Consider the following 17314-nt stretch of genomic DNA (forward strand, 5'->3'; position numbering starts at 1 on the left):
ATTTTGTCATGCTTCTAATAGTTTAACACAGGGGTTTCCAACTTACATGAGGTCGGGGGCCACAATTAAAAACACAAATCAAATGGAGGGGCCGCAACTTTATCAAAATTTAATGGACTCTTTTATGTTTGAAGGAACATTAAATATTACTGTCAGATTTTTACTAAGTTGTACAAAGCAAAAGTATTGAATTGCAAATTAAAATAAGAAGTAGATTTCAACAAATATTTAATTGCATATTAAAAAATTCGTGCTACAATGTGTACCCATGTCTTAAACAATTAATGTACAACAGATATCGAATTGTTAAGATATAAAACTTTAAAAAGGTTGGTATTAAAACTTACATAATAGCACTCAAAATGTTCAATGACAAAATTGAGGCTTGTCTGCTGCAACCACCAGAGAATAGATATTTACATTTTAAATTTACAAATGTGTGTGTAAATATTTTCGTCCAAAATTAGTGGTTTCAAAAAGTTAAATCGGAGAATTTCTTCGAGACAATTTCTGATACACACATGCTAAATTATATTCACAAAATACAAAAAAAGGAAATAAAAAAGAACAACATACACGATTATTTTTGTATATGAATAAATATTTTCTTAGATGTAAAACCTGAGAAAAATTTTTTTTTTGCACTGTTGGTATGATAAATTTTGCAGAAACGAAGAAATTAGGTTTCTATTAACGACAAAAGCACTTTAAACCCAATATAGATTTTTCACGAAAATTGTCCACAAAAAAATGACTACTAATATATTTTAGTTCGCGGGCCACAAAAAAAGGCTTCGAGGGCCGGATGCGGCCCCTGGGCCGCCAGTTGGAAACCCCTGGTTTAACATAAAAACATATCTTGTAAATTTCAACAAAATCAAACATATCAACCCTGCTTGATTCTTAAAAAAATTGATTCTTTTCCTAACTATTGTCTTTCCTAAACTTTTTGCAAAATTTATATGAATAGGGGTTAGAATTGCTCCTTGCATCAAATTTCAAGATGTTGGTTCAAATAATTCTGGAATTTTAAAAAGGATACACAAGCTCCTTTTATATTATTATAGATATGGTAATAATAAAAGAGAATAATGTACCTGCAAATGATGTACCACAGAGAATGTAACAGCAAGAAGTTCAGGTTTGACTTCTTGTGCTACTAAAAAATTTTTTTTAAAGTGACAATACTTTGTTTACAATTTTCTTTATTAAATATAGACAATCATGTATTTTGCTTTTAAATGTGTTTAATTAAAATAATTTACAGAATAATATACAAGTTATTAAAAAAACAGGAAAACAAGCAACAAAGTTAATTTTCCAAGAAAGCTACAAAATCTGTAAGTTTGGCCAACTGCTCTTCACTCAAAAGGTTATCTTCAGATTTGTTATCTGGAAATACACAATGAAAAATAGTAATTTTAAAATAACATCACTTAAACAACAAGTATCACAAAAAGAAATTAAAAATAAATTGTGCATTTATCCCTAAAACAGTTGATTCTAAATTTAGGGATAATACCTGGCTGCTTCTCACATAGCTAATTGGTTTATCACACTTATGTTATTTGAAACAGAAACAATACTTTAAAGATAAATTTTTGCACAGTAGTTTGACAGTTATAAGATGAATTTTGTCTTAAGATTCTTAACCCTGCGTTGCAGGACCTTTATTAAACAAATTTTTCAAACTTTTATCATTATTTTGTAATAATTTAGGTCATAATAAGTCAAAAATATTATGTTTAGCATTCTTTTTTAATAGTTCATCGTTATGAAATACAGCATGAAATAATAGAGTTTTTTTTTGTATTAAAAGTAAAATCTTCGAAACAGGGTTTACTTCGAAACAATAATTTTTAAAATTTGCACCAATTTAGATCTAAGAGAAGCAATTATTTATCCTTGAAATTTCTTTAATGTACAAAATCAAATATTGATAAATTTCTGATTATGAATGCAAAAACTTTTATATTTCGTAACAATTATAATTCCGATAATCTAACAGATTTTTTTTTGTATATATTAGATTGTTTTCTATAATTAAAAAAAAAAAAAAAAAAAAAAAAAAAAAAAAAAAAAACATTTTTGCTTGTAATTAGATTATCAGAAAAATATATAAATAAAATTGACATAGTTACTATTTCAAAATATAATTCGAGCTTATTATATTTCGGACTTATTGTTAGATCACTGAACATATAAATTTTTTTATAATTAACATGTTAACAACTAACATTAACATGTTAGAACTAACATGTTACATAATTAACATGTTACAACTATAATTAACATGCTAACATGTACCTTCTATTTCATAATATATCGACTCATTGTTAGATAACTGTACAACATTTTGGTTAATTATCAGCAACCAGGCATGATTAATATTAAAGATTTTTAAAAAAATATTAAAAAAACAATAGTGTTCTCTAATAATCTTTTCCCCCGTCCCAAAAAACCCCCAACTTGAATGAGATTTTCAAAGTTGTAACTTAAGATTAACATTTAATAAAAAAATACATAAAAACTATGTTTTTCAAGAGCAATTAAGATCAAATAATTATTTACTCAAATAGCACACAATTAATAAAATGCAAACAAGTAATAAAATGTTTTTTACCAGTTTCTTTTGGTTTCATGATTTTACATGCTGCATCAACTTCCCAACCCAGTTGAGAGAGACCTAAAGAATGAAAATAAAAATTATAACTAGTTTTTACATTATTTTATAGCATATTAATTATTTAAAATTTTAAGAAGCATCACAAAAACAAACAAGCAGGGGTGCAGAATATGTCCAATTTCGCCAACCAGGTTCAGGGGAAATTCAGACAGTACTGGAGTAATTTTCAGTCTACTTAAAAAATATTGCTACAAAAAAAAAAATTTAAAGCAGAAAAAATAAATCACTTCTCAAAAATACAAAAATTTTACTTCCAAAAAAAAAATGGAATGGAAAATTAATTCTGAAGAAAAAAATCTTACAAGAAAGAAGAATGAGGACTGCCCCTTGATGGACAAAAGTAATACGATATTTTCTGTTATGTTAAAAGAAGAAGAATATTTTCTGTAATGTTAAATATAACAAAAATAATTTTATTACACATTTTGTTTATTTATTGGTTTGAATTCCGAAAGTTTATGAGTTAAATTTAGTTTTATTAATAATTACTATTTCAACATATTTTGAGTTTTATTTTAAATACACATTTGTTTTCTCAACAAATAACTTAAACTGATTTTGGCATTATTTTATTCAAATTTATACAGGGTCAGGTGTAGTAAAATAGCCATAAAAAAAACTTTCAAAAATTTCTTGCATTGTAACCGTAAAAATTTGTTTGCAAATTTAAACTTTTTGGTTGTAGTTTTACATTTTTAAGAGCACAAAGAAATATCTCTAAGCTATGACATTTTAAAACTTTTTTTTTTAAAAAAAATACATGTGACACATTTGGAAATAATAAATTTAAAAAATGACTTAACATGTGGAAACACTTTTTTGTTGGCCTAAAATACTATTCGCACAGTAACATTTTTTAAATGTTCAACATAGCTTCAGATCTGAGGGATTATCATGCATCAATCCTTTTCTTTCTTTCTTTTAAATCAAAGCAAAAAGTAACAAATCCAATTTTTCAGTCACAAAATATAAATTCTTAATCCTCCCTTTTAACTTCTGAGCTTCTACATTCAAAACTACTAAACTAACAACATAAGTTATAAGTTTAGCTAAGTCTTTGTATTCTACCAATGTAACAAACTACAACCTCCAAAAAGTTGTAATCCATTTATCAAAATTTTTAAAAATGTCTTTTTTAAAAATTTTTCTCTAAAAGTTTTATAAACAGATCACAAATAACATATTTATTATGCTATATATATACAAAAAGAAGAAAAAAATGAAGAAAATTAAGATAACGATAAGTTTTTTTGGATTTTTATTATTACTATTTTTCTTTTTTCATTGTTCTGTAATTTCTATGTTTACTCTACATTTTGATAAAAATTAGCTTCATTTCTCAATAATAAATTTGAAAAACAATTAGCTTCATTTCTCTATAATAAAATTTTAAATAAAGTCAATTCTAAATGAGCAAAAAATATTGTTTTATTGATGAACAATTATTATACTGCCAGCTTAGAAATGCACAACACAGCACAACACGTAAATTTGTAATTTCAACATTTAAATTAAAAACTTTTTGCACTAAACACTTTCAGTTAGTCCATTCGAATTCCATACCATGAGTAGAAAATTAAAATTAGTACAATAGTTTTCTTAGAGGCATAGAATTCAATAAAAAAACTTTTTTCTTTACTATTCTGTAAACTTCAAACATATTTCAAAGCGACAAATTTGCCACTTATGCATACGATTTTAGGGATATTTGCAGAATTTTTAGTGACAATTGCAGCCACACCCTATGAACCCTAGCTAGGAGTAAAATAATTAATTTTGAGTATCAATTGAAAGACAAAACATCTCATCGAATAAGCAATTACAGTGAAACCTCCTGTTATGGACACTCCTGCAAAACGGACGCCTCTCAATACGGACATATTTTTAATTCCCCGGGAATCTTCTATGAATAAACCATTACGAACATTCTCCGCAAAGCGGACACTCCCGTAACCGGACGCGGACAGTCATTTTGGTCCTGAAACGTTGTTTTTTATCTCTACAAACCGGACACTACTTTTTCTAAATAAATTGCAAGCTAAAAAAATTCAACTTTTCACCATTTTTAAAGCATGTAAATAAAACTTTTTGCCTTATCCATAACTAAAAATATTGTTAAGCTATTTCACCACCGAAAAATCAATCTTTCTCCTGTCACCTTGCCTTATCTTTGTAAAGAAAGGAGAGAAAATGGTACTGCACTCCTGAAATAATTCTGACATCGGCATCTTTTGATCTTTTCATCTGGACCACACAGGTTATGAGACCCCTCAAGTTGAAACGACTTCTCTCAATGCTTCTTCCCCATTGAAAATTTCTTTAATTTTCTTATCAATTTGAAGACTGTATTTAACACAACTGGGGTAAAAGAAAGAGAACAGAAGTATAATCTTTGAGGTGTTTATATAAATGAAACATTTATTCAGAAATTCGATAGCTGATCAATTGTGAATAATTATCTCCATAGGTTCTCATGATTTACAGGTATGCATTACTTTTTTTTCTGTGAATCATGGGAGGTTTATTTTCCAAGAAGGTATTAACCATGTCCCCTATCAAAGGATAAGTTGGTGTAAGGGGATGTGAACCTAATAATTGAAACGGACTGAGGACAGTACGCTCTTATTTGGTATCATATGTCTAGCTTGAGTATCTATGCTAATAGGAAAATTATATTTATTAATCTGTAGCTACATCCAGAATTATGTATTTATATCAAACTTCTTTATATATTCTTTTTTATCTTTCTTATTGTTTAAATAAATATTCTTGTAGATATTTACAGAATCGTTATAGATATTATTTAATTATTTCTACATCTTTGAGAATATTCTAAAAACAATTTACGCTGTTAAATTTCGTTATTAGGGTACCCTTCCCGTAAACGGACAACTCTCATAAACGGACAAATTTTTTGATCCCATAAATGTCCGCTTAACGGAGGTTTCACTGTATTTACTATTTCACCTATTTATTAGAAAATATTTTACCTAGTTGCAGTAAAAAAAAAAACTAGTTTTAGATTAGGTCAGCTCAAATTTTGCAATGTGTCTTTTTATGATATATAAATATTTAAAATGCATTCCTTTACTTCTTAATGTCTATATCATGTCTAAAAATATTAAAATATTTACTAAGTTAAATATATATATATATATATATATATATATGTAGTGTATCTACCACTATATTTCATTTGAAATATTTACAAATTAATTTACTAAAAGTTTTTATCAATAATAATGCATCAAAATATCGAATACATATTAAAAAATCTGATATTTTTAGTATTTTCAAATATATTATGATATTTACTACAACTAATTCATGCTAGAGCAACAAATTTTCTTTTAATGGACAGTTCACCAATAGAAAAAAGAACATATTTGAGGTGATGTTTATCAAATTGTTCCACATGCACAAAATAAATATAATAGCAAATTATTCAAGAAAGTCTGTTTAGTAGGCCTTCTATACTGTTTTTAGAATAGTGTTCTTCAATCATTGTTTTTTAGTTGTGTAGGGACATTCCAAAACAAATTTGGATCTAGTCGTATTTTTTTCAATGTGAACAGTCAAATAAATAAACTACAATTACTTTTGTGCATTATTATGCATCACTTCAGCTGCCTCATTCTGATTTTTTTAAATTAAGTATTCTAATACAAATCATTCTAATATAATTACTTGAATATCACAAAAACTATTTTATAACTGCCCTTCTCTGAAACATATTCAATTCCTTTTATACCCTTTCTGTGTTTTTAATTTAGTAAAAAAAAAAAACGTTATTGAATTTGTTTTTGTTCATTTAAATTTTAAATATTTCTACTATTTTTTTAAAAAAGACCCGCAAAAATTAGCATAACTAAACTAGAAAAATTGCATACCTTTTATAATAAAAATATTTAGAAGATTTTAATTTTTATAGAACATATACAGCCTAAATGATATTCAACAAAATAGAAATTTTAATAGGACATAAAATTTAAATACTTAGTTACAATGTAAGAAATAATTTGAAGCATAAGTCTGGATTATAAAATAGATCTCTAAAAAATCCCAACACTTTTGAATATACGTGAAGTGCTTAAATATGGTTTTAGCAATATAAATAGAATAATAAATTTAAAAAATTCAAAGTATTAACAATATACTTTCTAATTAATAAATATTATACCTTCAATACATTCTTCAGCAGGCAATCCTAAAAATGAAGATAATTTTTCCACACTAATAGATGAATAAGCTTTGGACACTAGACGCAATGCCCTACTTCTGGTGGTTTCTGTTAAGAAATAAAATAAAATATTAATTATTTCACAAAAACTGACAATGAGACTTATCTCTAGCATAATAAATATCATGATAATATAAAATAAATATCATGGTAGCATAATAAATATCAAGAAAATTGTTAACTTGGTCTTTAATATCTTACTTTTTATTATCCTCACTTAGAAAATTGAACCAAGGAAAGTTAATGATTTTCCATTTGCTATTTTTTTATGTACTTAATAGTTATTTTAGAAAACTTGTTAGCTTTGCAAAAATTATTTTCATTTTTAGTATAAAAATTTTAAACATTGGAATTTTAGAATATTAATGATAACAAAACCATAAAATATATTTCAAAATTTTTGCGCACAAATGTTGGTAACAATTTTTATTCACACATGAATTATGATCATGTTTAATAATGATTCTTATTCAGTTATTAAATTGATTTTTCTATGTATATTTTTTTATATATATTAAAAGAAAAAAAAGATGGAAAAAACCTTGATTATACAGGAGTAGAAATTAAGAAAATTGAATCCCTTTCCTAAAGAATTATTAACTGAAAGATATTACTAGCCCATGTATATTTTCAACAGTCAATTTACAAGTGCCTATAAGTTTTTTTTTTTTTAAAGAAAGATGTTTTTAGAGTAAATTAAAATGAAAAATTATAATACAATGAAAGTATAATGTTCACAATTACAATAAAATATGCAATTCTGACACAAAAAAAAAAAAACATGCCAACCTTTTACAGTAATTGCTGGCCCAAGTGACCACTAATAATTCATAGTGGTCCAATTTAAATTTAAATGATCCCAGACCCTCGAACAACCGTTAATTTTGAGAGCCCTATTGAATATACATGTAAAAAAATGCATATTTATTTCTATGCTATTTTTAAAGACGTACCTAGGATTGCTGTAATAATAGGTTTCAGATGTTCAGGCCATTCTTCATTCAAAGCAACATAAACGTCTGAATCACAAGTCCACAATTTTTGACCAATATTCCAAACTTTAGCAACCTCAGGATTCTCCTAAATATCGGATAGGAAGAAATATTTAATTCAATGTACAAAAATGTAATCTTAATGACAAATGCAATATGAAATTAAATTATACAAAGGTTTTTATTTTTGTTTTTGATTAAATTGTATAATTATTGTACATAAAAGATTTTTCAATATTTTAATCTGTTAAGATTATTTCAGAAAATGTAATTTAATTATAATTTAATAACATTTAAATTAATTATGCTAAAAGCAATGAATTTCCTCGATGCTCTTTTCAAAGTTTTAGAATATGCCTTTTCTGTAAGTGGGTTTTAACTTTGAAAAAAATATAAATTATACATAAAGATTACAGTAGTATAAAAATAAATAAGTAAAATTAACCTTTAAAAAAACAAGGTAAATAAGAAGTATAAGTAAGAAACCAAACAAACAAAATCTGGTACAAATAAACTATGTATTTCACAACGGTTTGCTCATAAAAAAAATTTTTCTTAAAAAGTCAGTAATATAATGTTAGAAAAAAAATTATGAATTTATATGATTCGTGACTTTAAGTCATACCTAAAATCCTAAGCAGCAAATTTGCCCAGATTCTGGCAAGCAAAATAATTCTAAACCACAAGTCTAAAATAAGTACAAACATAGAATATAAGAAAGGTATCTACTATTTGTCCATGCATATATATACTGCTTTAAAAATGCTTTACAGCTTCTTTGAAAATGCACTGTATTTTTCTTAACTGTAACTTTCTTAATTTTACTGATAAGCTAATGATTTTAAAATAAAATTATGCATTCAAAATTCATGCTTTAGGAAACATCAGCATTAATCCAAACACATTCATACAAGCTGTTTGTTTTTGGGAACTTAAAACAAAAATAATAATTTTAGCAATGAAACGTTTAGTTTTCACAGGCTAAATTTTGTCAAAAAGGCAGTTTCATGACAGATAATTTAATCAGTGAGATTTTATCTTGATATTTATTAAAAACTTTCATTGGCTAAAAATTTTCTTAGTCAAAATATTTTCAAAATGACTATGAATTTATAATTTATTATTAAACTAATTGAAAAATCAATATTACTAAATAATTCTTTAAAAAAAAAAAAGGCAATTAGTAACTATAATTTTAAAATATCAAGAATTAAAACTGAAAATTGAAGAGAAATCAGGTACACCAAAGAAATTAGGAACAAAATTATAATAAAAAGAGTTGAGTTGTTTAATCTAAAATTAAGAGTAAAAATGTAAAAGAAAACGAACAAAGCATGCCCCAGCCAGATATTTTGCTGAAATTGCAACTAGATATCTGTTATCGTCAACTGGCAAGATTAAACATTGTTACATCAGTAAAAAAATTAATAAAAGTGTGAATTAAACAATATGTAACAAACCTCTTTGACATTACGAGGAATCCGCTTCCATAAGTATTTTGCATTTGGTCTAGAAGAGATTAAGGATTAGAGATCAGCACCAATTACATTTAAAAAAAATATATACATATAATCATCAGGTCGACTATAGTACAGGAAAGATCATCGGCATTGGCTTTGTTTAACATTGAAAATAAAGTGACTAAAATGACACATTTTGATGATGAAATAAACAAGTTTGCAACAGCTTTAAAAATTGCTGCATGAAATAAATTTTAAATCAAACTAGGTATTTTTTTAACTACATTTTTGTATTTCTATTTTCATCATAACCCAAATATATAGCAGGTAATGAAGATTTTTCTCCTTTTTATGTATAAAATAGTTTGAAAAGGGGGATCAAAAAGGGGGACATAATCCCCTGGGGAGCTGAAAACTAACTATGCAACTGAATTACATTAGTATAATTTTAAGAAAAAAATAAACAGTGGCTACTAAATGTTAATTCTATAAATTTGTTTAGTTCATTTAAGTTATAAAGACCATAATATTGGAATTAAAATCAATACAATTTATAAAAAGTGAATGTATGTATGTCATGTTGTACAACTAATCTTGCCAATACCAAGGTTTTTTTCTCACGTAAAAAGTTTTTAAACAAAAAAATTATAACTATAACCAAAAATATAAGATAAAGATACACTTACAAATCATTTTGAAGCAAGTAAATTGCTAATAATTGACCATAAAGTTGAGGTGAGGCAATTCCATCTGGTGCCTAAAAAATTAAAAATCAAGTTAATTTCAATCAATTCATGAAATATCAGACAAAATGATAAGTGGGGAGATTTCCGTATTGTGATCTGTGACAGAATAATCGCCAAGTCTTGGCCCCTTTGGGCGGAGGCTCGTGAGAAACTATAAAAAAACATTACAGAAAGGAACCAACTCGAAAGGTATAACTGGTGCCCACCCCCAGGCAAACCAAATAGATTTTAAACTTGCAAAAAAAACTTTTTATGAAAATTTGCAAGTTCAAAATCTATTTGGCACCATGGCAATTGTAATTGGCACGACAGATCACGAAACGGCAATATCCCTCCAGAGTAAATCTCTACATGTTTTTCTTTAATTTTTTACCTCTAAAATTAATTTGGCGCCTTGGCGATTGTAGTTGGCTTGGCAGATCACGATACGGAAATATTCCCATAATAAGTGATATACTGTAATACAAGTACAACTTTATACGTATATAAAGACTTGCACTTATAGTATTACTTTAGTGTAGGTACCAATACAGAAATCTTCCCAAAACTTAAAATGTAAGGAGTATTATTATAATATATATCTGATCTACTTTTTAAGTATACTTGCAATTAATTAAGTATACATGCAATTAATACATTTTAAGTACACAAATAATTTATTAAAAAAATATGTATAAACGAAGCTTTTAAACAGGCATTTGGAACTTGAACAAACAGAAGTTTACAACATCATGTTGAAACAAATAGATTGAAATACCACAGTTTAAAATTGGTGAAAAATGAATTCAGATAGATTTTAATGAGTGAATAGCATTTAAACAATAGTTTTTTGATTCTTTAATATGATTCATTCAAAGAAGCAAGAATTTTATTTAAGACGAAAAAAACTTCACCATAAGCTCCTGCTTTTCTAATTCCACTCCTAAATCCAAAAACTGCTGAATCGAAGGATCACCAGACTGAAATAAATGAGCTTTTTCGACAGTCATGTTTGTTTTAAAATGAAACAAAATTAAACGACAACAAAACTTTGAAATTGCTGGTGATCGTGGGTTGATGGTAATGGTGATTTAATTGCGCATTAGCCTTATCTGTTTACTTAGCTTGAAGCTTATAAAAATTGTTTTTCAAATTTTTTATTAAATTAAGTGAGGAACAACTAATTACCAACTATAAATAATAATTAGTTGAAATTTAATCAAAATAAATTAAATAGATGCCATGAAAAATAATAACTCTGTTTGATCTAGCTCAGCTCTTGTTGATAAAATTCGAGCAGAACGTTGTTTTCTTTTTTTCTTCAAAAACAGAAATATTCATCTGGATCAATTTTTTTTTTCTGTTTTGTATATTCATAAGTTATTATAATTTTATATTTTAAATATTAGTCTTGTCTTGTTTTTATATTCACTTGTTGACTAAAAATTAAATTTTTTTCTACTTAGCGTCTGATTAGTACAAGTTTGCATATATATATATTCTCTGTTTTTAATTTTATTGCGATTATTGAAAGATTTTTTAAACATTAGGTTCTGCTAATTGAAATGTGTGCCACGGATTATTTAATTTACCCAATAGAAATATTATTAATACTATATAACAAGTTTTGCAAAGAAATCCAGGGACCTTTAGGTCCCCGTTATTTGGGGCCACGGGCCCCATAATTCCTTGGGTCTTAATCGAAATGCCCGTCATTGAGATTAAGAGAAAAGTTTTCTAATTTTTTATTATCTTATGTATTATATATTTCTTTTATCTACTTGTGGGGATTATTTTTATTTACATATTTGCAATATTTAATAACTTTTAAAAACTTTAAAGCTGTGAAAATAGCAATGCATAACATTTTAAATTATGTGTAGCTTTGACAAACTTAGTATTTTCATCATTATTAAGGCAAAAAATGTAAAGAAATAACATAAAAAATTACTTTTCGCAATTAAACTTTTCTTGTCTTTTATCTAGCATGTTAAAAAGAGGATTAATAATATAAATCCAAATATTTATTATGGTATAGTTTACAGTTATATATTTCTGCCTTTTTTTAAGCATGTGTTTGTATATATATATATATATATATATATATATCATTTGTTATTATCTATATGCTTTATAATTCTCTAACATTATCATAATGTTTTTTGAATAATTTTAGCCAATTAATGTGTTAAAAATAGGATTAATAATAGAAATTTGACTATATCTTTTTTATGCAAGTTATGTAATAGTTTGCTGTTATATATATTTCAATGCTAATTAAATCAGTTGTTGAACAATTAGAAAAGAGATTTCAGTCATAAAAATACTATTTCATGGTAATGGAAATATAATAAAATAATATTTATTGAAAAATAAATGTTATTTTATTTGAATGTATCTTTTTTATGCAAGTTATGTAATAGTTTGCTGTTATATATATTTCAATGCTAATTAAATTAGTTGTTGAACAAGTAGAGAAGAGATTTCAGTCATAAAAATACTATTTCATGGTAATGAAAATATAATAAAATAATATTTATTGAAAAATAAATGTTATGTAAACAAATAAAAAACTTAGAGTGTTTAAAAGAAATCGTAAATCTTTCCATTGCTTGTTTAGTTTAGTTATCAAGTAGGTGCAGTATATCACCCAATAAACTTGCATGACAGTGATAATACAGTGTGCAATTTTTCCAATTACCCATAAATACAAAGAGTTAAATTTTAGAAAGAAAAGTGTAAAGGTGATAAGAAATTAATTAGCAGTTGGGTTAGTTACCTTTAATTCAAATGTTTCAAATATATGTTAATTTAGATTTTTTTTAAATATTGTCTATTTTCTTATAATTATTTTTAAAACTTTTCTTATTTAACTTGTTACGTATTGAAAATTTAGAGAAATTATATTATTAAATTTGCCAACTTTAAAACCCCACCTAGAAATACTTTCTAGCTACACCATTGTTTTGTAGTTTTCCGACATTAATAAAAAATAATTTATAAAATTTAAATAATTCTTATTAGCTAAAAAAAAGGAATTAATAATTGAAATTTAAATATCTTTTTTATGTGAGTTATGTAATAGTTTCTTCTTCTTCAGTACTACAGCCTGTCACTGGCCGAGATTGCCTCCATGAGCCTCCTCCATCTGACACTGTCTGGAGCAATAGATTGTCATCAGTTGACTTCCAGATTCCTAAGATCTCTCTCAACAGAATCAGTACAGATAATGAGTAAATAGTACCTATTTCCAAACATCGACCTTCAATACTTTTAAGATTATTATCAACATAAGTAGTACTACCGTATTAATAGTCTACAGTGTGTATTAAATTGTTTGGTTTCTAGAATCAATTAATTTTTCTCCACAATCTTCTTCACATGACTCTCTTCTAAATCATAAAATTTTAGCCTCTCAAGTTTAAGAAACTTAATAGTAGTTTCTTTTCTCATTGTAGCAATAATTTTCTATCATAAAATTTAATAAAAAAAAAAAAACAGTATTTAAAAATAGGTTTTGATTTTATATATTGTAACTCAATAACGTGTGATTTTAGTGTGATATTTTACTTTCTTTTTCTTATTTTTTATCAAGAAACTGTACAATTTCTGAAATAGTATTATTGTGTAGAATTAAATTTTAAATAGTAAATTTTTGTTTATTTTAGGCTTTTTGAATTGTTGCATTGCCATGGTTAACCATTTTGCAAATTAGATAATTTTCAACTTCGGCCATGTTTAAATAAGAGACGTGTCTATATTCATATTTGTGCTAATCACAATTGCCATAGCCCAAACTCTCACATCTACATGTCATTTTTTTTAAGTTTTCTTAAGTATACAAATTATTTTTATTTTATTTACTTGTTTATTTTATTAATTTTTTTATTAATGTTTTTGATAAAATGCAATAAATTTATTTAACTATATTATGCATATATTTGTTGATGCTGTACGTTATAAATATATTGAAATATGAACTGAATTATGTATTAGTGCAAGTAAGTATGGAAAAAGTACACTTTTTTCATTATAGCTATAAATTTTAAAACCATACTATGACTAACTTTACCCACTCACCCCTTTTTTAAATGTAAACAAGAAACTATTTTCCGATCTATAATTTATGCTGCCAGCCGTAAATAACTTCAGAAAATATAAAGTAAAAAGACAATGAAAGGTTATTTCTACGTAAATGCCGGTAAAGTAGCATGTCAAGAAGAGATGCCAACATGGGTGAGATATTATCTCTTGTGCATTATGTGATTGTTCATTTCTCATTAAGTTTATTTGTGATTATAAGCACAGAATTTATAAATTAGATCATTTATAAGCACAGAAGTTAAAATTTATGGCCAACTTATTGGAGTTATTAAAATTTTAAAAATCCCACCCACAAAATAAAATAGTTTTATAAATCAAATCACTTTTGGGTAATAAGCTAAATAAATTTCATTTTATAAATCTATCTCACTACCTAAAATATTTTATCAATTATTACTAGAAAATAGTGGGCCTATAAAAGGATAAGAAAATTATGATGAAAATAATTTTATTCTTTCAGCTGATACTCATGCTAATGATAGAAATCTCTCTTTTTTATGTTGATACTTTTTCGTATTCTTAATATAATTTTTTTTAAATGCTCATTAAGATGATTAATCTAAACTGTGTCAAAGTTTATATGGTTTTAGTTCTTATATGGCATAACTATGTAATAGAATAAATAAGTAGTTCGAAAAATATCCTAAAAACTACATTATTGGTACTTCTGGAGCTAGTGTGTATGTGTGGTAGTATGTATGGCCTAATATTTGATTTATTTCATTATTGTTATATAAAATCTTATATTGCTTACAAAACTCATCCTATAGACAAAACAACTACAACTTGTTATATAATTCATGTTTCTCAACTCTGCTTAATGCAAACATAATTTTTCTTTTTCTTTGTGGCTCGATTTGAATTGTATTTATTTTTCTTTTTTAAATTTAAAGTATTATTACTTGTTTTTTTTATTATGTATTTGTTTTTATTGTGTATTTATATAAATATATTTTTATTTTAGTAGAATGTCCTTGTTATGACAATGCTTGTAGCTACTGTATGCAATACTATTTTTTTTTTCCCTTTCTAAAATATAGTTTTAATTTAAAGTATGTTTTCTTTTTCAGAAAAAAAAGTGCCAAGTAAAAGTACTTTAAACTACATAAACAATTCAAAGTTTGTAAATATATTGTATTAGCTTTTGTTCATATATTGTTAACCTAGTTTAATTGTTATAGTCTAGTCAATTTTCAAAGGTCATATTAGTATAGGTTATGGTATTATGGGCTATGTTAATAAATTGCTTATTAGGTTATGTTAATATATATGGTTAATAAACTGTTAACTTAGTTAAATTGTTAGTCTAGTTAATGTTCACGATATTTATAGTGTTAAATCACCATTTAACTAGCTATATAAGTAAGAGTGTCTTTACTATGTTTATTTCTGATTATTCTTCTATGTAAATTATGTATTTAGCTATTACATTGATTCAAAGTTTTAAATATTTATAAGTTAAGTTATAATTTTTATCTTTTTGCATTGCATTTTCTAAATATTTTTTATGTTCAAAGTGTAGATGGATATAGTATTTACATTAATGTTTCTGAGCAAAAAAAAAAAAAAAAAATTGAATTCCTATTTTATTAAATTTTTGTCCCATGTTTCAATTGCATTGTCAAGTTTCAAATTTAAATAAGTGGAAAAGGAATTTTTTACACTAAACTAGCAATTACTTTTATATAAAATTTAGCAATTATTTTTTTAAATAAAACATCTGTAAAAAATTACATTTTATGACAAAAACAATTTTACCACTATAATTTATAAGGGAATGAAGAACATACTTTAATAAAACAACTTGTTTCATTTCCTGATTGGACAATCTCAGGTTCCATATATGCTGAAAAAATTGTTTAGAAATGATTAGAATCTTTTAACCTTTAGCTATTAAAAATGTGCTTATAATATTTCATAATTGTGTAAAAACAGTTTCAGATATAGTGTAAAAAAATGCTAAATGTGTTAACTTCATCTGTTACATTATGTGTTTATATAAAATGAATGTAAAACATTTTAATTGAATTTTTAAGTAAATAAAAAAATTTTAAGCATCTAAAATAATAATAATAATCAAAATTTTAATTAATTTTGTCCAAGATAAAATTTTTTAAAGTAAATGTGTATGTATATTAATGAAACGGTTTTTTAATGTAGCTGTGAAGTGCTTTTCTTGTGATGAATGTGAGATGGTATATGCTTCAAATTCTGCACTATCTCGTCATAAAAAGTGGCACAAAGGTGAAAATCCACACCATCGATTTAAATGCGAGCTCTGCTTGTATTCAACAGACTCTAGGAAGGACTTCAAAAGGCATAGCTTCATTCATTCAGGTGAACGTCCATTCACGTGTACTCTTTGTGGTAGAGGTTTTACTCGCAATAATCATCTAAAGCGTCACATGCTCACGCACAGTGCGAGCATTCCTTACCACTGTCACATGTGTCCAAAATCTTTTCGTCGGTCTGACCTTCTAGCCACACACATTCAAAAGCATCGAGACGATGAAAATGCAATGACAATACTTACATCAGGTATGGTAACAACTGCTTTAAAAGATGAAGTTTACAAGTTTTGAATCACTCGAGTATGAGGACTATTATATTTTTGGTATTTCACTAGCATTTCTAAAATAGTTTAAAATTATAATTTGCAACATGGAAAAAATTTATCTAATCGTAAACTGTGTTGATTATTATACAAGTAAGTAATTAGAAGGAAGCTTATTAAGTGAGCTATAATTTGTAATAATATTGAGGAAAAAAAAAATTTTTTTATTTCATTCATTTTGAAAAGTAGAAAAAAGTACCTACTTTTAAGGTTTTAGAGTTAGTTTTATTTTATAAAAAAATTTGTTGAACAAAATTTCAAAGTAACATCAGAAAAATGTTAAATATAAAGATTAAGCCATTAAACTGATACTGAGAAGAGAAATTGTGATCAGTTTTTTGAAATAAAATTTTTAATAGTTTTACTATTTTGTTATATGAACGCTGTAAGTCCAGTTACAAAAATTTAAAAAAACTTAAATAGAGTATTGATTTGTATGTTTCAATAAACTTAAAAAAAAAACAGGAAATAGTAATTGGCTATATATATATAT

General features: G+C 25.7%; 2 protein-coding genes across 5 annotated transcripts in view; one reads left to right on the top strand and one right to left on the bottom strand.

The window, feature by feature from the left end:
- Positions 1-1229: 1229 nt before the first annotated feature.
- LOC107448331 (COP9 signalosome subunit 8) lies at positions 1230-11203 on the bottom strand. The gene is made up of 7 exons (XM_016063481.3): positions 11018-11203; positions 10065-10135; positions 9379-9427; positions 7880-8006; positions 6867-6974; positions 2624-2686; positions 1230-1392 (listed from the first exon to the last, which is right to left on the bottom strand). The coding sequence occupies exons 1-7, from the start codon at positions 11111-11113 to the stop codon at positions 1313-1315; spliced, it is 594 nt and encodes a 197-aa protein (XP_015918967.1). The 5' UTR covers positions 11114-11203; the 3' UTR covers positions 1230-1312.
- A 64-nt stretch (positions 11204-11267) lies between these two features.
- LOC107448333 (oocyte zinc finger protein XlCOF15-like) overlaps positions 11268-17314 on the top strand; it is an 8394-nt gene continuing 2347 nt past the window's right edge. Inside the window, exons 1-4 of one of the 4 annotated variants that reach the window (XR_006225982.2) lie at positions 11268-11482; positions 13204-13336; positions 15278-15326; positions 16368-17303. Coding sequence is in view for 2 of the 4 variants with exons in the window: in XM_016063482.3 (XP_015918968.1) it covers positions 12133-12135; positions 13204-13336; positions 16368-16789 (558 nt within the window). In the remaining 2 variants the exon portion in view is untranslated. The other 3 variants (XR_011636978.1, XM_016063484.3, XM_016063482.3) reach the window with 3 other exon arrangements.

The sequence above is a fragment of the Parasteatoda tepidariorum genome, chromosome 6 (genome assembly GCF_043381705.1).
Source record: "Parasteatoda tepidariorum isolate YZ-2023 chromosome 6, CAS_Ptep_4.0, whole genome shotgun sequence".
In the NCBI taxonomy this organism is placed as follows: Eukaryota; Metazoa; Arthropoda; class Arachnida; order Araneae; family Theridiidae; genus Parasteatoda; species Parasteatoda tepidariorum.